This window comes from Herpailurus yagouaroundi, unplaced genomic scaffold (genome assembly GCF_014898765.1).
Source record: "Herpailurus yagouaroundi ecotype Mexico unplaced genomic scaffold, PumYag 141, whole genome shotgun sequence".
Lineage (NCBI taxonomy): Eukaryota > Metazoa > Chordata > Mammalia > Carnivora > Felidae > Herpailurus > Herpailurus yagouaroundi.
Window position 1 is genome coordinate 73,894,703 of NW_024412396.1, and position 21,201 is coordinate 73,915,903.

General features: G+C 42.8%; 1 protein-coding gene across 1 annotated transcript in view; it reads left to right on the plus strand.

Annotated features, from left to right (window-relative positions):
* Positions 1-2,449: 2,449 nt before the first annotated feature.
* The window catches only part of RCOR1 (REST corepressor 1), a 50,265-nt gene continuing 31,513 nt past the window's right edge, over positions 2,450-21,201 (plus strand). Inside the window, exon 1 of the mRNA XM_040478298.1 lies at positions 2,450-3,053. Within this exon, the coding sequence (XP_040334232.1) occupies positions 2,876-3,053 (178 nt within the window). The 5' untranslated portion in view covers positions 2,450-2,875. The remainder of the gene's footprint in view (positions 3,054-21,201) is intronic.

Here is a 21,201-nt window from a genome sequence, read left to right on the forward strand (position 1 = left end):
CTCTCCCACTCTAACCTCTCTCTTTTTTTTTTTTCTCCTTCCCCTCCCCCATGGGTTCCTGTTAAGTTTCTCAGGATCCACATAAGAGTGAAAGCATATGGTATTTGTCTTTCTCTGTATTATTTTGCCCATTTTTTAACAATATGATTATTTCTTTGTGTTGAGTTCCGAGGGTTCTTTATAGATTCTGGATACAAGGCCTTATCAGATATGTGATTTGTAATTATCTCCTCAGTCTTTGGCTTGGCTTTTTTTTCCTTAAATGGGTCATTTGACGAGTAGAAGTTCTTACTTTGGATAAAGTCCAATTTATGAATCTTTTCCTTTATGGATTGTGCTTTTGGCATTGTATCTAAGAACTTTTTCAACCTAAGTTCAAAAGATTTTTTCATGTTTTCTTCTAGTAGTTTTATAACTTCTGGCTTCACGTTTAGTTCTGTCATCAGTTTTCAGTTAATTTTTGTATATTTGTATATGTAAGGTATGGATCCATTTGATTTTGTTTAAATGTTTATTTTGAGAGAGAGAGAGAGAGAAAGAAAAGGGGAGGAGAAGAGAGAGAGAGAGGGAAAGAACCCCAAGCGGGCTCTGCGCTGTCAACGCAGAGCCCGACAAAGATCCCACCAACTGTGAGATCATGACCTGAGCTAAAATCAGGAGTCGGATGGATGCTTGACCAACTGAGCCACCCAGGCGCCCCTGTTTTGTTTTGTTTTGTTTTGTTTTGTTTTTAATATGAACATCCACTTGTTCCAGCATCGTTTGTTGAACAGATTCTTTTTCTCCATTGAATTTTGCCTTTGCACGTTTGTGGAAGGAAAATTAGTTGGTCCTATATGTGCGGTTCTGTTTTTGGACTCCTGTTATGTTAATTTATTTCCCTGTGTGCCAGGACCACACACCGTCTTAATTACTGAATCTTTATAATTAGTTTGATTCAAGTGGATTTTCCAGTTTGTTCCTTTTTTTTTTTTTTTAATGTTTGTTTATATTTTGAGAGAGAGAGAAGGATAGCACAAGTGGGGAAGGGGCAGAGAGGGAGGGAGACACAGAATCCGAAGCAGGCTCCAGGCCCTGAGCTGTCAGCACAGAGCCTGATGTGGCTCAAACTCACAAACCGGGAGATTGTGACCTGAGCTGAAGTCAAGAGCCAGACACTTAACTGATTGAGCCACGCAAGTACCCCTGAAAGAGATATTCTTTAATTTTGATTTTTATTAACTATTTTGATTTTTACCTTTTTTCAAAACTATCGATCTCATTTCCTACAACTTCGCTAAAACTCATTTTTTGAGTAACTTTTTGTAGATTCTGTAGATTGTCTACACAAATGATCATCTGTGAATAAAACCATTTTAATTCTGCTTTTCCAATGCGGATTCCTTTTATTTCTGTTTTGACTTCTGATTTTTATTTAAAATACAGCAAGATTGGGGTGCCTGGGTGGCTCAGTCGGTTAAGCGTCCGACTTCTGCTCAGGTCACGGTCTCACGGTTCGTGAGTTCAAGCCCCGCGTCAGGCTCTGTGCTGACGGCTCAGAGCCTGGAGCCTGTTTCCGATTCTGTGTCTCCCTCTCTCTCTGACCCTCCCCCGTTCATGCTCTGTCTCTCTCTGTCTCAAAAATAAATAAACGTTAAAAAAAAATTAAAAAAATAAAAATAAATAAAATACAGCAAGACTGTATTCCATGTGGGGTCCTCATCTTTGTTGATTGTATTTCATTTTTAGATTATGTGTAGCAGTAACACTGAGCTATATACATATAAAAAGGTGTCCTCAGGGGCCAATGGGAGCATCTCTTTTCTCCTTTTCCTGTCTCTGTATCCTTCACACGCTGTTCCCACTTTGCCTGATTTCCAGTGTCCACTCTGGTTCTTTCCCTCCCACCACCCTGTCATTTTTCTTTCAAGTAACTGCCCCATAGGTTTTACTGAAAGTATAGGAATTCTTTCTTTATAAAACCTAGAACACATTGACAGATAAAATTAAGTAAAAGATTAGATACCTGGCAGTGTCATAAAGACAAGAATTCTTAAACCAGGCTTTATGAATTTTCTAAAAGTGTGTTTATATTTGTGTGTGTGTTTCTGTTTCATTGGGATTTTTTTCTAGAGAGCAGAGTCCATAACTTTCATATCCTTAGAGGAATGTATTTAAGCAAACAAACAAAAAGGTAAGAATAATACCTTTAGAATGAATGAGTTTGGGCCTACCCAGTGCAAGGGTTAGTGAGATTAGTAAGCCTCTTGTGTCTTGAGTCCTCTGTACCTGTGGAAGATAACATTTTATTTTATTCTACTTTTTTTGAAGATAACATATTAAATGTCTCTGTTGTAGTGTATGACTGTTGTTTGTGGTTAATCCATTTATACATGTCAGCTCAGCACCTGGCACTTGTAAACCTTTGGTCTTCTATTTTGTATCCTAGAGTTTTAGGAATTTGAATGCACTTTAGTTTGCTTTCAGATTAAATATTTTTAATGCTTATTTTTTAATAAAGTAGTTAAAAGAATCTTTGGATTCCTGTTGTCAAGTCCCTAAAAAGTTACTGTGGCAGAGAAGGATAAGGGTATTCAAAGCACACGGGAAGAATACGGATATCCTGGGTGTCCCGTGTCTGACGGCCGGGCATCCTAGTGTGTAGCAGTTTAACCACTGGGCACTGTAGCCATGCAGTCCTGTCTCCGCCTCCTTCTACCAAATGACCTGTTGAGTTTCCTGACCAAGCAAGTGAGAGTAGTAAACCTGTTTGTTAAATCAGTAAAAGACTTAAAAGTAGACGTGTTTGGGCAGACTCAGAGCCCCCCTCACCCTGTGACGGTAAGGGTGCAGGTTTCCTTGGGGCAGGTCTCAGTAAAGGGTGGGCGATGTCACGATGTTCCGAGGATTAAAAGATCAGAATGGTGCTGTTAGTCATCGCTTGTTATGTCTGTTAAATTATAATAATTTTCTTTTTTATTTCTACCAAGCCAAACTAGCGAGACGCAGTCAAGAACGAGACAATCTTGGCATGCTGGTCTGGTCACCTAATCAGAATCTATCAGAAGCAAAACGTAAGTTTTAGAACACTTTCATTTTTCACCTTTCTTCTTTAAAGCAAACTTGTTTTTTTGTTCTTTGTTGTTTTTAAATGTTTATTTTTGAGAGCACACAAGCGGGGGAGGGGCAGAGAGAGGGGGACAGAGGAGCCAAAGCGGGCTCTGCAGTGACACCAGCCAGCCCAATGTGGGGCCTGAACTCGCAGAACCGTGAGATTAGGACCTGAGCTGAAGTCGGATGCTCAACTGACTGAGCCACTCAGGCGCCCCGGACAGTGTGCATTTCTTTACTGTGGCCTGTCATAAGGACTTAAATATTTTTTTTTTCTTCTTGATGTTTATTTATTTTGAGAGAGAGTGCGAGCAGGGGAGAGGCAGACTGAGAGAGAGAGAGAGAGAGAGAGGGAGGGAGGGAGGGAGGGAGATGGTGAGAGAGAATCCCAAGCAGGCTCCGGTCAGCACAGAGCTGTCAGTCCTGATGTAGGGCTCAATCTTACAAACTGTGAGATCATGACCTGAGTTGAAATCAAGAGTCGGACGCTTAACAGACTGAGTCACCCAGGAGCCCCAGGGCTTAAAATTCTTAACCAGTGGTTTCATAATTTACTTTATCCAAAATGCTGTACAGGCTAATACTGGAGTAACTAGGAGTAAAGGCTCAGAGTGGAAAGGAAATTATAACGTGGTGTATGACTCCCCCAGCTGGGAATTTACAGATCCGTACATTTCTTTTTTTAATTTTTTTTTTCAACGTTTTTATTTATTTTTGGGACAGAGAGAGACAGAGCATGAACGGGGGAGGGGCAGAGAGAGAGGGAGACACAGCATCGGAAACAGGCTCCAGGCTCCGAGCCATCAGCCCAGAGCCCGACGCGGGGCTCGAACTCACGGACCGTGAGATCGTGACCTGGCTGAAGTCGGACGCTTAACCGACTGCGCCACCCAGGCGCCCCTAGATCCGTACATTTCTAATTGGAGGGGTTTCAAAGGGCAAAAATATGTCATTGGAAACAGGCTTTATACTGTAAGACTTCAACTTAACTAGAAGAACTTGTGAATTGACTCTTTGTTTTATGAGTTTAAAGTTGTATTGGGATGAATACACTGAGCTACTTTGGATTTTATTGGGGAGCGTTGGGGTCCTATAGTTACTAGTAATATTAAGTGTATATTCAAAGTTTGCTTTTTCAGCTTTTCTGTTGCCTCTGCTCAAATAATATCAGCAAAAATAATTTTGTATCAGACATTGCCATAAGTCTCTGGCAGTTTCAAATTTTTTCTTTTCTTTTTTAAAAAAATTGTTTTTTAATGTTTATTTGTTTTTTTTTTTTTTTTAATTTTTTTTTTCAACGTTTATTTATTTTTGGGACAGAGAGAGACAGAGCACGAACGGGGGAGGGGCAGAGAGAGAGGGAGACACAGAATCGGAAACAGGCTCCAGGCTCTGAGCCATCAGCCCAGAGCCCGACGCGGGGCTCGAACTCACAGACCGCGAGATCGTGACCTGGCTGAAGTCGGACGCTTAACCGACTGCGCCACCCAGGCGCCCCTGTTTATTTGTTTTTGAGAGAGCAAGGGAGAGCACAAGCTGGAGAGAGGCAGAGAGAGACGGGGACAAAGGATCCGAAGCGGGCTCTGTGCTGGCGGCAGAAAGCCTGACACAGGGCTTAAAGTCATGAACCGAACTGTGAGATCATGACCTGAGCTGAAGTCGGACACTCACCCGACTGAGCCACCCAGGCGACCCCAAAGTTTTTATTTTCTTCATAACTTAAGGGTGAAGAAAAACTATATCCCCTTTTGGAGAATTTTTCAATGGGGGTTCATAGGTAGAATTTATGGGGATTTGTAAACTTAGAAATCACATGCAAAGTTTTTTGGTATGTGTTCATTTTTCTGGAGAAAAAGAACATTGGATTTTCAAAGGGGTCTTTGACAAGAGTCAGTGCTCTGAAATGGGGTTGGACTTGGAAAGTCACCAGTGCTAAATGTTATCAGGAAACTGTTAAATTGTGAGTGAAGGCTCAAATTCGTAGGCTTTGATCAGGATTTCCCGAAGTGTGTTTTCCGGTATTAAAATAAGTGTTGAGGGGCGCCTGGGTGGCGCAGTCGGTTAAGCGTCCGACTTCAGCCAGGTCACGATCTCGCGGTCCGTGAGTTCGAGCCCCGCGTCGGGCTCTGGGCTGACGGCTCGGAGCCCGGAGCCTGTTTCCGATTCTGTGTCTCCCTCTCTCTCTGCCCCTCCCCCGTTCATGCTCTGTCTCTCTCTGTCCCAAAAATAAATAAACGTTGGGAAAAAATAAATAAATAAATAAATAAATAAATAAAATAAGTGTTGATAGGTTTCCACTGCCAAATGAGTGTGAGAGATGATACATATTAAATAATCTCTTCTTGTGTATTCGGTATCCGTGTCAGCATAGTCAGGGTGCAGAGAGCTCATACGGTAGAGAAACATGTTTAATTTTGACCAAGAAGGATCTTTTTTTTTTTTTCCTTCCCTTTCTTTTTCTTTTTCTTTTCTTTTGTATAGTACCCTCCATGGAACACGGGAAGTTCAAGTACTCTTAGTAATGGTGAATTTAGCAGTAATAAAATAATCTCAGTCTGATCTGATTTTAAGAGTATCTTAATTTTGCCTCTATCAGGCTGCTGCTTAATGAGTTTATAATGAAGAACAGAATAGCAGAAGGAAGGGTATTGGCATTTCTGATGTCTTTGCTGTGCTGGGGAGGACGTTTTAAGTATTTCCTGTTTGTTTATTTCCCCTTTGAGCCCTTGCATTAACTTAAAAAGCAATCAGTTCCATTTTTGAACATGTTCTTTTTAACAGAAAGCTGAAATCTTCCTCCCTGTAATTTTTAGAGCTTTGTTTTCTTGAACTCTGCTACAGAAATCTTCCAGATGAGTCTTTTGGATGTTCCGGCCATCCCACCTCCTTTAACGTCCTAGTCCAAGTTCAGCCTGCCTCGTTGCTTTGGGTTTTTTCTAGACGATTGGCTCTTTGGGTGTCTCTGTCTCTTGCACTCCTAGACGTTACAGTTGGTCACAGTGTCCATTTGAAATGTTGGTGCCCAGAACTGAATATCCAGAATCATGAGCATTTGTTGAGTCTTTGTGCCAAGCACTGCATTAAATGCATTCACACTTCACAATAACTCGAGGACGTTTTTGTCCCCGTTTTACAGTTGGCGTTCCACAAGTCAAAGAGGTTTGGGAAACTGACACAGTAGGAGGTTGAGCATTATCTAGGTTTGCTGAGGTCGTGAACGCTGGTTCATGCTCTGAGTGCCTCTCTCAGGGAGAGCTCATTAAGTCTCAGTGTTCTGTATTTCGGCCACTGTCCTTTTGTTACTTCAGTTCACCATTGATCAGTGCCTTTTGCTCATGTATTACCTGTTGACATCTGTGGAGTCAGAATTTAACTTTTATATTTTCTCATTCTTTCTAGACCTAGAAGAAAAGATAAGAATATAAAGTTAGTAGATTTTTATTTTATTTTATTTTTTTAATTTTTTTAATGTTTATTTTTGAGAGAGAGAGAGAGACACAGAGTGTGACTGGGAGAGGGGCAGAGAGAGAGGAAGACACAGAATCCAAAGCAGGCTCCAGGCTCTGAGCTGTCAGCACAGAGCCCGATGCAGAGCTCGAACTCACAAACCACGAGATCATGACCTGAGCCAGTCAGATGCATAACCGACTGAGCCACCCAGTTGCCCCAAAGTTAGTAGATTTTTAAACAATGCTGTTGCCTAAAATAAATTTGTGGTTTTAATGTAAGCCTTTAAAATGACTTTTAAAACCAGTGTACAAGTTAACATTCACGTATTGTTGAAAGTTCAGAAGACACAGAAACTTACAAAGAAGGAACTGCTCACACAGTATTTCATTACCCAGAGATAAGTGTTGTTAAATGCTCTGGGATTTTTTTCCAGTCCTCTTTGTTTCCTCTTCTGTCCTATAAGGGATATGATGGTGTTTCTCCATGTGTGGGTTTGTCTGTGTCTCTGTATTTTCCCGAATATTGACCGGAGCTTTTCCCACACTGTGAGATAACCATGCGCTATTCTGTCATCACATGGATATGGAAGTGTATCTACCCTTCTGTTGAAAGTGTATTGTTTCAGATTTGTTGCCTGTTGTAAAAGAAAGCTGTAGTAAAATACTGAATCCTAGAGCTTTGTCCTCTTTTGTTTTTTGTTTGTTTTTATTGCGTTTCTAGTATTTTCTTAAGATAGGGCTCTAGGAATGGAATGTGGGTTAATGGGAACTTGCCAAACTGCTCAAGTGTGAGGATGTGAACATGACGTGGCATCTTGATGTGAGTTAGGTTCCTCTTAGTAGGCTCCCACTTGTGGAGCTTTGGGAATCATCTAGTTCTTGGCTAGTCATCTAATCATAGGCCTTAAAATGTGATTGAAGTGTGATTGCAGACACGTATACATAATTTTTTCCGTTTGCACACCTATCATTCCCCCGCAACTCCCTTCTCCACAGTATAGTGTCACAATAGAAGTTTTTTCTACTTTCCTTTCTTATTTTCTTTTTTTAAATTTTTTTAATTTTTTTAACTTTTTTTTTTTTTTTTTTTGAGACAGAGAGAGACAGAGCATGAACGGGGGAGGGGCAGAGAGAGAGGGAGACACAAAATCAGAAGCAGGCTCCAGGCTCTGAGCCATCAGCCCAGAGCCCGACGCGGGGCTTAAACTCACGGACCGTGAGATCGTGACCTGAGCCGAAGTCGGACGCTTAACTAAATGAGCCACCCAGGCGCCCCTCTTCTTTATTTTCAAAGACTGTGAAAGTCTTGGCTGTCCAACATTGATTCTGACTCTGTGTAGATAGGAGATTTGGAACACGTATAGATGGCTAGCAGGTGTCCCTCGTCTAAGGATGTCTGCAGATCCCTGGTTTTTCTTGTGTTTTCTTTCTTCTCAAGTGGCTGTTTAGATAGAGCTGTGCCTCTTAGGGGTACCGCAAGTTTACAAAAGTATTTTGTGGTTATTAAAATAAATGCTGTTGTCAAAATTTCACACAATACAGAATGTATAATGTAGACACATAATGCCCTCTCATAGTCACTGTGTATAATATATATGCTTTTCCTAATATTTTTATACATATTAATTAATATATAAATTTTTTATCACAAAGTATGAGTTCAACAATTTGTTCTTGATGGTGTATCTGGGACTCTGTTCTATCTCAACACATTTACTATTGCCTAGTTTTTAAATAACAGGTATGGGTGTCCCATAATTTGATTTTCCTAAAAAACCGAAGTGTGGTTGATACACAGCGTTGTACTAGTTTTCAGGTGGACAACACGGTGATGCGACAACCCTGTACGCTATGCTCACGAGTGTAGCTGCCACCTGTCACCATGTGGCGGTGTTACAGTGCCACACTTGCACTGTCCCTTTCATTCCTGTGACTTCCTCATTCCATAAGTGGATGTTTGAAGTATTTCAGTTCTTCTTTCTTTTTGAAACTTACTTATCTTTTTAAGTTTTTGGCACTCATCACCACAAGTGCACTGCTTGATCCCCATCACCTAGTTGACCGTGCCCCCACTCCTGCCCTCTGGTAACTGTCAGTTTGTTCTCTAGAGTAAAGAGTCTGTTGCTTGGTTTTTAAGCTTTTTAAAAAAGCTGTAGGGAATGTTCTCATTTCTTGAGGATAAATCCCTAGAAGTAGAGTTCCTAGGCTAAGGGGCAAATGCATTATTTCTTGTTATTTCTTTATATTCTTTTCATTTTCAAAAATATATGTAATGTTTAGAGCAGTTTTAGGTTCACATCCAAATTGATCAGAAAGTACAGAGATTTGGGGTGCCTGGGTGGCTTAGTCGGTTAAGTGTCCGACTCTTGATTTTGGCTCAAGTCATGATCTCACGGTTCGTGGGATTGAGCCCCATGTCGGGCCCTGTGCTGACAGCCCGGAGCTTACTTGGGATTCTCCCTCTCCCTCGCTCTTTGCCCCTCCCCCATGTATATTCTCTCTCTCTCTCTCTCTCTCTCTCTCTCTCTCTCTCAAAATAAGTAAATAAACTTTGAAAAAAGAAGAAAGCACCAAGCTTTCCCAAATACTTCTGCCCCCACAGTGCACACCACCCCCCACCATCCCCTACCAGAGCGGTGCACTTGTCGTAATCGGTGAACCTACGCTCATAACATCGTTGTCACCCAAAGTTCATAGTTTACGTCAGGATCCACTCTTGGTGTTGTGCGTTCTGTAGGTTTCGGCACACGTTATCGTGACACGTATTCACTATTGTAATATCGTACTAAATCCTTTCCCTGCCCTAAAAATTCTCTGTGCTCTGCCTATGCGTCCCCTCCCAACCCCCTAACTCTTGGCAACTACTGACCTTTTTACCGTCTCCATAACTTTGCCTCTCTCAGAATGTCAGAGAGTTGGGGTCCTATAATGTGGAGTCTTTTCAGAGTGGCTGTTTTGACTTAGTAGTACGCATTTAAGTTTCCTCCATGTCTTTTCCTGGCCCGTAGCTCCTTTCTTCGTAGCGCCGAACAGCATTCCCCTGTCTGGACGGCCTGTGGTGTGTTTACGCGTTCACCTGCTGAAGGACGTCTTGGTGGCTTCCGAGTTCGGGCAGTTATGAAGGAAGCTGCTGTAAACATGTATGTGCAGGTGTTGGCGTGGACGTAAGTTTTCGGCTCCTCGGGGTGAGCACGAAGGAGCAGGATCGCTGGATTGTTTGTTAAAGAATACGTTTAATTTTGTAAGAAATTGCAAGACTGTCTTCTGGAGTGGCTGTGCCATTTTGCGTTTTTGTCAGCCGTGAATGAGAGTTCCTTGTAAGTATTTGGTGGTGTCGGTGTTTTGGATTTTAGCCACTCTAAATAATACGCGTATAGTTCATGTTCTTTTAAACTAAAAAGCAATAGGTACGTACAAGATAAAATCTCCTACGTTCTGGGTGTCTGTTAGTCCTGACACACTTTTTTTTTAATGGTCATATAATACAGGTGTTTCATAGTTAAGCATTTCTACACAGTGTTGTAGTGAACATCATTGAAGTGGGGTTGGTAGGTCAGATGGTATGTACTTTTTAAATTTATAGATTTTTTTCTACATTATAGGAGTGTTCCTGTTTTCTAAGACATCTCCAGTACTGGGTATATTAATTTTTTCTTTCATTCTTTTTAATGTTTTACTTATTTTGAGAGAAAGAGAGTGTACAAGCAGGGGAGGGGCAGAGGGTGGGGGGGGGAGAGAGAGAGAGAGAGAGAGAGAGAGAGAATCCTGAGCAGGCTCTTCGTTGGAAGAGGTGGGGCTCAAACTCACGAACCTTGAGATCATGACCTGGGCCAAAATCAAGAGCCAGACATTTAACCAACTGAGCCATGTAGGCTCCTCTTAATTTTTTTCTTTAAAAAAATTTATTGGGGCGCCTGGGTGATGCAGTCGGTTAAGCGTCCGACTTCAGCCAGGTCACGATCTCACGGTCCGTGAGTTCGAGCCCCGCGTCGGGCTCTGGGCTGATGGCTCAGAGCCTGGAGCCTGTTTCCGATTCTGTGTCTCCCTCTCTCTCTGCCCCTCCCCCGTTCATGCTCTGTCTCTCTCTGTCCCAAAAATAAAAATAAAAACGTTGAAAAAAAAATTTAAAAATTTATTAATAATTATTGTTAAAAAGAATTTTTTTCGATGTTTGTTTATTTTTGAAAGAGAGACAGATTGTGGTTGGGGGAGAGGCAGAGAGAGAGGGAGACAGAATCTGAATCTGAGCTGTCAGCCCAGAGCCCGATGCGGGGCTGGAACTCCTGAACCACGAGATCATGACCTGAGCCGAAGTCAGGTGCTTAACAAGCTGAGCCACCCGGGCGCCCCTTCAATAATTATTTTTAATTGTAGTAAAATACACATGATGTGAAATTTACCATCTTAACCATTTCTTTGCTTCCAAGTAAATTTGATTGTGAAATTATAACAAGCAAATGAAATATGTTGGTTTGTATTTCCATCTTAACCATTTTTAAGGGGATAGTGGTCTCAAGTACATTCACATTGTTGTGTACCCAGCCTCCAGAACGCTTCTCATCTTGCAGAACTGAAACTCTGAACTCATTAAAAAAAAAAACCCAAACCTGCATTTCCCCCTCCCCCAGCACCTGGCAACCACCATTCTGCTTTCTGACTTAATGAATTTGACTCCTCTGGGTACTTCGTTTGGTGGAATTATACTCTTTTGGTGACTGGCTTATTTCACGCGACAGAAATGTCCTCAGGTGTCATCCACATTGTCGCCTGTGGTACAATTTCCTTCATTTTTATGACTGAGTAGTTCTTCCTTGTAAGGAAAGGCCACATTTGTCTCTCATTTACCAGTGATGGACACTTGGGTTGTTTCCACATTTTGGCTGTTGTGAACGCTGCTGCTGTGAACATGGGTGTGCAAATATCTCTTCGAGACCCTGCCTTCATTTCTTTTGGGTGTATACTCAGAAGCGGGATTGCTGGATTCGGTAATTCTAGTTTTGAATTTTTTAAGGACCTGCCATCCTGTTTTCCACAGGGGCTGCTGTCATTTTATATTCCCACCGACAGTGCATGGGGTCCAGTATCTCCACATCCTTGTCAGAATTACCATTTTCTGCTTGTGTTTTTAATAGTAGCTATCCTAATGGGTGTGGGGTGATACCTCATTGTATGGGAATATTAATTGCTTTTTAAAGTTGGCTGAACTGACAGAAAAGGATTTCATTAATTATTACTAAGGTCGAGCATCTTTGTATTTTGAACTTTTAAGAAAGTTTATTTATTTTGAGAGAGAGAGAGAGAGAGAGAGCGAGCACATGTGAGTGGGGGAGGGGCAAAGACAGAGGGAGAGAGAATCCTAAGTAGGCTCCACACTGTCAGTGCAGAGCCTGACACAGGGCTCGATCTCACTAACTGTGAGATCGTGTCCTGCACCAAGATGGAGTCACTTAACTGCCTGAGCCTCCCAGGCACCTCTGTATCTTCACTTGTTAATTCTTCTGTACATAGCAGTCGGGCCTTACCTTATGTGCTGTTTGGTTTGTTTTTTAGAATTACATGTAGTTAAATTGATTAATCTTACTTGTGGCTGCTCGCATACTGTCATGCTGAAAAAAGCCCTTCCCCCACATGTTACATCCTGCGCACACCTCTGTTTCTTCTGCCCTCCCCTCCTCCCGCCTCTCTCCTCGTTACATCATTGTTCTATCTGGAACTATTTAGTTCTTTCTCAAATCTTCACTTAGGTTAAACCCGTGTGTGTACTTTGGTCTTTATCTGAATTCTTGACTCTGTTTCATTGACTGGTCTGTTGTTTCCTGATTTGTACCATTTTTATTCTTTTCAGTGTTCCTGGTTGATGTATTTATCTTTCTGGGTGAAGTTTAGGCTCATAGTTTCAAGCTCTCTCCAAAAGTATCTTGATTGGGGTTATCTGGACTTTGAGTTCGTTTGGTGAGCATTGGTTTCATTCACATTTTTATTGAGCGCTTTGTGTGTGGCAGGAGCGAGGGAGTCAAGAAGCTTATGTCCTAACGGAGAAAGAAGGGAAGATGAACCTGTAAACTGTAATTTATGTAATTTATGTAATTTCCTCCACTCCGGCTCTTCTTTTTTGGATGCAAAAAACTTGAGGTCTAGAACAGTGAGGTCAAATGCTTGAGGAACCACAGCTTCTTAGTAGCCAAGTTTGGGCTAGATCTCTGGTCTCCAGGTGGCATTTATTACACACATCTGCCTTCATATGCTGCTCTTCTTCATAAACCATAATTGCATTCTTAAAGCATTACTGATACTAGACTAGCTGCTTTGGGCTGTGTCTGAGTGAAACTTCAGCGAGAGCTACGACCTTTGGGGTATGCCTAGAAAATGTGCCTTGTAGAGACACATTGCGTATGGAGGAAATATAAATAATTCCAGGTAGTGTAGAGGAGAACAGTATGCTTTTATTATTATTATCATATGTATATATAGTATCTATACTAAATAATATATAGTATGTAATAAGTAAATAGTATATATATTAAATAATTCTGGAAAATGACTTGATGAAACAATGGCATGAGATTTAGGGGACACAGGAATGAATGAAGGTTGAAAAGTGGTAGAATCTGGAGGTTGGCAGATGGTGAGAGAAATGGAAAAATGTTCACTAATTGGAGATGAGGACAGTGGAGTCTCATTTTAGCTTCCAGCACCTCCTATGGGCTGTTAGCATCCCTCCCCCACCCCACCCCACCCCCGCCGTGGGACCCAGCAGAAAGCGCTACATTTTCCTGGATAGAAACAGGGGAAGTATTGGAAACAGTTGACATTCTGGGTAGAATGTTGAGGAGGGTAAGAGTTGGCTTGTGGGCAAGGTGCATAAGTGTGCTGCAGACCGGGGGAAGGACGCCTGTGCGCCTGTATTTGTCTGTGTACGAAGATGCGGGGAGAAAATGCAGTGCTCTGTTTTGGAGACCTGCCTGGCTGCGACACCTGTGGTCCTTGGGGAGGTGAGAAGCCTTGAAACTGTGCCAAGTCTCTTGACAGCCTTGCGGTTTAGTGGAGAGCCAGGGCTAGAGGCAGTGAGTGTCGATCCATTCCGGGTGAGAGAAGTTGATGCCCTCAAGGCTGTTGCTGTTAGAGGGAGGCTTGATCGAAATGTGGAAAGTCAGGGGCGCCTGGGTGGCTCAGTTATCCGACTTCAGCTCAGGTCGTGATCTCACGGTTCATGGGTTCAAGCTCCGCATGGGGCTCTGTGCTGACAGCTCAGAGCCTGGAGCCTGCTTCAGATTCTGTGTCTCCCTCTCTCTCTGCCCTTCCCCTGCTCGTGCTCTCTCTCTACCTCTCAAAAAATAAGTAAACATTAAAAAAAAAAAAGTGGGAAGTCAAATTGGCAGTGTTGGAAGTGTTTGAACTTGCTCAAAGGAGATGGAGATCATGGGAACGTGGGGTAAGGGGGGGGGGTCCGGGGGGCTTTAATAGGCCTTTAAGTAAGCAGGGCGCTGTCATATCTGGGCACGCCTGCACCCTGCCGTCAGTTATTCCACGCGTGTGCATGAAGATGCCTATGAGTCACTCTTGTTTCTGTGATAGGACATCATCTCCCTATCGGCTTTGCTCCCTGGTCACCATTGTGAGGTACATGGTTGCCCCCCTCTGCTCCCATGTGTGAGCACCCTCCCCACCCCATTTCAGGCTGCCCTCCCTTGGTCTGCACCCTAGATGCCCGCCCTGCTTGCCCCAGCCTAATGGCTTTAGGGCAGCCTTCTGTCTGGGGGCCGCCGCTGTGGGTGCAGTACATGACTCCTTTATATTGCTCTCTTGTCCCTGCCCTGACACGTACACCCAGCCAGGGCCTGGACTTTGTGTGGCAGAGCAGCTGAAAGTTAGCAAAACCAAGTGGACATGTTGGTAACGAGAAATCTCAAAAAAAATTTTTTTTTTTTTTTTTTTTACTAGATAGTCTTGTTTTCTTTGAAATGTATACAGTTAGGCCAGACCTTATTCCCAGTCTGGTTCACTTTACTGTGTTAATGAAAAACAAACAAACAGAAGTTTGCCAAAGCAAGTGCAGTCAAATGTAATACAAAACGGTGGCCTGAGAGCACAGTTTAGAAGGCAGTTTTAGGAGAGAGGATAGGTCAGGAAAGGGGATAATCAGAGCATGACTTTTGTTGTTTGACTCTCTTTAAGGTGGGGCTTGGCTGTAGGAAGTGAATTGGAGCCAGAGGGCAAGCCAGCGTACAACTGTGCCCACTGTGGGTCGCTTCCCGAAGAAACAGATTTCTTAGACTCAGCGGCACTTGCCTTGGGTGTAGAAATTTGCAGGGTAACGTTGGCTATTGGGAATCGGGAAAACAGATGGTCCCGCTCATTTATGCATCGCCTACTTTATAGGTTATGTATAATCAGTGCTTTTGCAGTTATTTAAGTGTTTGATTGCATTTTGCTTTTATTTTATAAAAATGAGGAGAAACTGGTACCGTGGTAAGCACAAATCTCCATGTTAAAATTGACATAGATGGAAATCATTAGCTAATGCCAGAGACCATCAAGCTGGATGTGATTTTTGAAGCTAGTTGACTATTGACTATAAAGAAAAAAATTAACACCTACATCGTGCTAGACATACAGAATTTAAAGATGTGTCGAAAAGCAAAGTCAAATTAGAGATTTTTTAAAAATTTCTTTTTAAAGTTTATTTATTTTTGAGAGAGAGACAGGGCAGGAGTGGGGAAAGGGCAGAGGGACAGAGGGAGACACACAATCTGAAGCAGGCTCCAGGCTGTCAGCACAGAGCCCGATGTGGGGCTCAAACCCACGAACCGTGAGATCATGACCTGAGCCAATGTCTGACGCTTAACCGACTGAGCCACCCAGGCACCCCAAATTAGAGATTTTAAAACAAGTTGTAGCTTTCTTGGAATGAGAACCTTCTTTGGAGCTGCAGCACACGCAGGCGCTTCTCTTAGGGCATTTGAGTTCAGTCCACATTGTCAAGATTATATTGTGTGTGAAAGTTTCATAGATACAGAGTACATTTTTTAACTTCCAAATAAATACATAGTACATGTCAAGAATCACTGTTCAAAACATTCCAGTGGCTTTCCAGTTCACTACAGTGTCAGAGGACTGGACAGTTGGCCACAAGGCCCTACGTAGTCTGAGCCCACTCCTGAGCCTTTTCCATTCCTTTGTCTGGAATACTCTTTTCCCAGTGTCCACATGGCCCTCTCCCTCAGTTCCTCCTCGCTGCTTACGCGTCCACTGACAGAGAGGCTTTCCTTGACCACACTACGAAATGAGAGTACTGCCTTACCTTGCTTCATTTCCTTCGTTTTATTTATCATTGTCCGACATGGTATTTTTTGCTTCGTCTCTCTACTGAAAACTGATGAGGAACCTGGTGTGTGTGCTCCGTTCTCCGGCAGTCCTCTTGGCACGTGGTGGGAGCACGATAAATACTCGTCCAGTGAATGAGGAAATGATGGGGTTGTGGACACTGCCCTGTGTGAAGATTTGCAAACGCAGGCTTTCCAGCTGTGTGTTCTGCATCTTGGTCATCTGGAATCCTCCAGCATCTTCTTTGCCACCCGCCTAATGACTGTTCGTTTGCTCGGTACATATTTGAGAGATGTGTATGCGCCAGGCACTGGGGGAATACGAGAGGGAACAGTCTGACAAATCCCTGTGCAAGTGTAACTCACAGTCTGATGGGGACCTGCCCTGGTAAATTACAAGGTCATCGACAGGAGGGAAAAGTGTACTTAAAATTCGTGCCTGCTAGTTCTTTGACTGGACTGTGTGCAGGGGTAGGGGTCGGATCAGCACTACTGGCCTTGGTTTTCAGTTGTGTTTTTTTTGTTTTTTTTTTAATTTTTTTTTCAACGTTTTTTATTTATTTTTGGGGGGGGACAGAGAGAGACAGAGCATGAACGGGGGAGGGGCAGAGAGAGAGGGAGACACAGAATCGGAAACAGGCTCCAGGCTCCGAGCCGTCAGCCCAGAGCCCGACGCGGGGCTCGAACTCACGGACCGCGAGATTGTGACCTGGCTGAAGTCGGACGCTTAACCGACTGCGCCACCCAGGTGCCCTAGTTTTCAGTTTTTTATAAAGAAATGGCTTTCAGAGAGCTTGATAATTGGGATGTGAATGTTTTTTTTAATGTATGGACATTATTTTTATCATTTTTATTCTTATTTATTTAGAGTTAGGTAAAGTGGTAAGAACTTCCTAGAAAAGACACAGCTGGGTTTACAGACTATGGTTGAAGCCTGCAGTTAAACATTAAGGGTTACTGTACCCTTTCACCATATCCGTGTGTCTTATCATCATCCTTTTCTTTTAGACTTCAAGAATTTCCTCTTGTCACATTATAATTTATTTATTCTTTCTGTTCACGATGGACATTTGCTTCCAGTTCTTTATTGTTACAACTGCTACTGCTGGGAACTTTCTTTGACTTAGTTCTTGATATCCATCCATCCGACGTGTAGATCCTCAGCTGTGAGGTCAGTGCCAGAGTATTTCCCAAAGTGGTCAAACTGGTTCATACTGCTACCAAGAAAGTGCAAACTTTATCTGCTTCGTGTCCTTGCCAGTAATTGCTTTCGTGGGACTTCTACATTTCAGACCGTCCAGCGAGTTCAGCACTGTTCTCCTACCAAGGAATTTTGCTATTTTTGTTAAGTGTGATAGTGGTATTGTGGTTCTATAAAAAACATGTCCATATTTTTTTTTTTAATTTTTTTTTTTCAACGTTCTTTCTTTATTTTTGGGACAGAGAGAGACAGAGCATGAACGGGGGAGGGGCAGAGAGAGGGAGACACAGAAACATGTCCATATTTTTAAAAAGTTGTGTATTGGGGCGTATATCTGGCTCAGCTGGAAGAGCATGCGACTTGATCCCTCAGGGTTGTGAGTTCAAGCCCCATGTTGGGTGCGGAGGTTACTTATATAAAACGTTAAAAAGATGCATATTATATATATGTGGGGATGAGATAACTGGGATTTACTTAAACTCTTGAGCACAATGTAAAGCGCATTTTGGGAGCAACAGACACAGATTATTGTTTAAATGTTGAATTTACTGTTCTGTGGTTGTGTAAGAGAATAATACACCTACTCTTTGAAGATACAGGCCAAGGATCTAAGAGTACGGAGGCATAATTATGACACTCTCCAATGGTTCAGAAAAGAAATTACATATATACATACAAGTTTGTTTTTATCATTAAAAATAGCCTGTATTTCCTATACCCATCACGTGGGTATAACAAGTATTAAAATTTTGCTTTCATGTCCTTTTTCTATGCTTCTGTGCGCTCTGGTTTTAAGCACAAATAGGTCATATTGTAAATAATAGTTTTTCAACTTTAATTTTCTGATAATTAAACATTAGACTGAGTTTTGATCCCTGAATAATATCCCATCATATAGCTCAGTTTATTTCACCATGTCTTCATTCTTGAATGTTTCTATTTTTTCAATTTTCCCCTACTATAAATAACAAATGAGTAAGCAGGAATTTATAATGTCCTTTTCCAGTAGAAAAGAAAGCCTTCCTTGATTCTGCAGATCAGGTTTCCCAGTTAAGTGTGTTCAGAGTTCTTTTTCTCTGACGCCTATGACAATTGGAGCTAATTATTTGTGTCATTGTTTCTCAGCCCTCCAGACTGAGCTCTCTGAAGGCCGACTGTTTTAATCTTAACTGTATAAGCAGCACTGGGCACACAGTCGGCCTGAAAGATGCATTGAATCAGTGGAGAAGGGTTAAATGTAAAATAGAATAATTGAATATAAAATACCACCTTTCTGCACACCTGCTTTGAAAAAACTCCAGTTTCTTTAACTGGATGAAAGTTCCCCCACCCCTACCCTCACCCCCCCAAGATTCAGGCATTGGAAGTGGTAGGATTTACAGCTTTGGCGGAAAAACCTGCCCACTCCCAACAAACACGCCATTCTCCCCCGCCCCCCCATTCTCACTACAGCACTGTGCAGTTTAGCCTCCGTTTTCAGGGCTCGGGAAACCTGGGCCCACAGAGGGGAAGCGACCTTGCATCAGGTCGTGCTCCTGCGCACTTCCTAGAACCCAGCCTCCCTCTGTGTTTCCCTTGGCCTGTTCGTCTCACTTAGAGATCCCTCTTTTGTGTGCCCTTGTACACAATGGGTTGTACTGAGGGAGGGACCATTGTAAGTACAGGGCGGCGGAGGCAGGGTTAAACATAGGCCCCTATGACTCAAGGCTTGTAGACAAGCTGTAAGGAGTCACTAGGATTTGCGGGCTCATAAACCCTTCTTCTGACTACCTCTGCCTTTCCCTGCTCATAACTCCTCTGCAGGAGGTGGGCCTGAAATCAGTAATTTAGAAGAGAATCACTTTGTATAGTCACTGAAAGGAAATATTTTTGCATGATTGAAATTCACAACTCACAAATTCGCAAACCTCCTTTTATATAGTAATAATATAAAGAAGCACATTTCTTCCTATGTCTGTGGTCCTGATATTGTCTGATCTTTTTAATACCCAAACTTAAAGATTTTGTGCTTGTTGAAGTGCTTTTTATCACATTAAAATGAAGACTGTTACCCCACTCGTGTTCTTTACCTTAATATAATGCTCTAATTCACCAATTCTCAAAGTCATCTGGGGGCATTGTAAAAGCAAACCGGAACATCTAGAGTATAATCGGTTCTTTCGTTGATCAGGTGTGTTCACTTCCTCAGAACTCACCGAGCTGTGCCTTATACATGTGCCTTTCCTCTACGCCCATCATGCTTCCTAAAACCGATGTATACATCCACACACACACATAAACGCACATACGTGCAAACACATGTATGTGTACAAAAGAGGGTGGAGCGCAAGAGTTAGTACTTCAGAGAAGTTTCTTGGCTGGTTCTCCTGGGTCAGGGCTGGGAACCACTGGCCTGGCGGACGTACAGCTCTAATGGGGCTGGAGGACTGGGTTTCTCTCCATAAACTGCTTCTGTGGCTCTAGAGTGCAGTCTGCCTCGAATGGAGACTCACAGGTGCTTATGAAGGAATTCATTTCAGTAAGATTTTGCTTTTGTGTATTTTGGCTCCTCTGCTGCCTTGTGAAGGGTTAGAACCGGACGTCATCTCTTATACTTTTGTCCGACAGATGAGGAAATGGGTTTAGCTTGTAAGCTCCTAACGGAAAGCAAGGACAGAGGGCTCCACTGTTGCCAGCTACGAGCTTGTGAGTGAATCCGTAGTGTCTCTTCACCCCCTCTTCTGCCCGGGAATGTGGCCTTTAGTTACGACAGAGGCAGACCTCGTCTCGGGCATTGTTCCTTCTGCTCATACTGTACAAAGGGAAACACCTAAGAGAGCAAGTGAAGTTATTTTGAGTGCACAGGTGCCTGCTTAGGGACATGGTCGTCAGGCAGGTTGACTTGCTGGGAGAGACGCATGAGAATAGTGGGTCGCTGGACTGATTTATTCTTCACCGTAGGCTTTGGGCATTTTTAAGGGAAAGGTGGTTATTGTTGTAATTACAGCCAGACGTCATTCTGGTGACGATCCATTTTGAAAACACAAGAGACCCTATCTGTGTGGTTCTGGAAGGCACACAAGTGTATGAGAACTGGAGTAAAGGTGGAGGCATGTACTTCCCTTTTCCTATTGCAAGTTTTTGTTCGTTTTGTTTTGTTTAGAGAGAGTGAGCACATGCTCCGGGAGGGGAGAAGGGCCAAGGAAGAGAGGGAGAACCCTTAAGCAGGCTCCGTGCTCAGCGTGAGGTCGGACACGGAGCTTGATCCGGTGACCCTGGGGTCACGACCTGAGCCGAAATCCAGAGTTGGACGCTCACCCGACTGAGCCACCCAGGTGGCTCTTATTGGCTAAGTTATTTTTGTAATGCAGCACACAAAATGTTAAATTTAACATGAAAAAAAGCTTTTTTTAATTACTCATAAAATGTTTGCCCTGGAGCCACTTTTAAGACCATAATAGTCAATCCACTCTTCTGCTGATGAGGAAAAAAGGAGTAGAATTTATCTGCAGTCATACAAAGTTGATACTGGTTGGAGGGGGAATATAGAGGTAGAGATTAGGTAGGAATAGGTGCCAGAAACTGAATTTAAGTAAGTGTGGTTTGGTGGGGTATTTATATATATATTTATATGTTATGATGATGATGATGATGGTGATTATATTTATATGTATATATATTAATGTTTACTTTTGAGAGAGAACGAGTGGGGGAGGAGCAGACAGAAAGGGACAGAGGCTCTGAAGTGGGCTCTACGCTGACAGTAGAGAGCCCCATGTGGGGCTCGAACTCATGAACTGTGAGATCGTGACCAGAACGAAGTTGGATGCTCTACCAGCCGAGCCACCCAGGCGCCCCAGTGTTTATATTCTCCTTTCCACTTGATCAGATTGTCTGTGAGACTGAGTTGGATTTTGTAGTATTTACTAGAGTGTTGGGGGATGGCGCTTCTTCTGTAAAGTGGGATTTTAACAAAAGTGCATTTTACTACTGTGTGCACCCACCCTCACCCCCGCCATGCCCCGGGGGGATCATTGGGATGTTAACTGTAGTAATATCTGTGCCCACCAGGTGGCATAATTGCTTTACTTAAATGATTTAAGCTCTTTTTGATTCTCTGTTAGTGATAACTCATTTCTGATTTTAATAATAAAAGGAG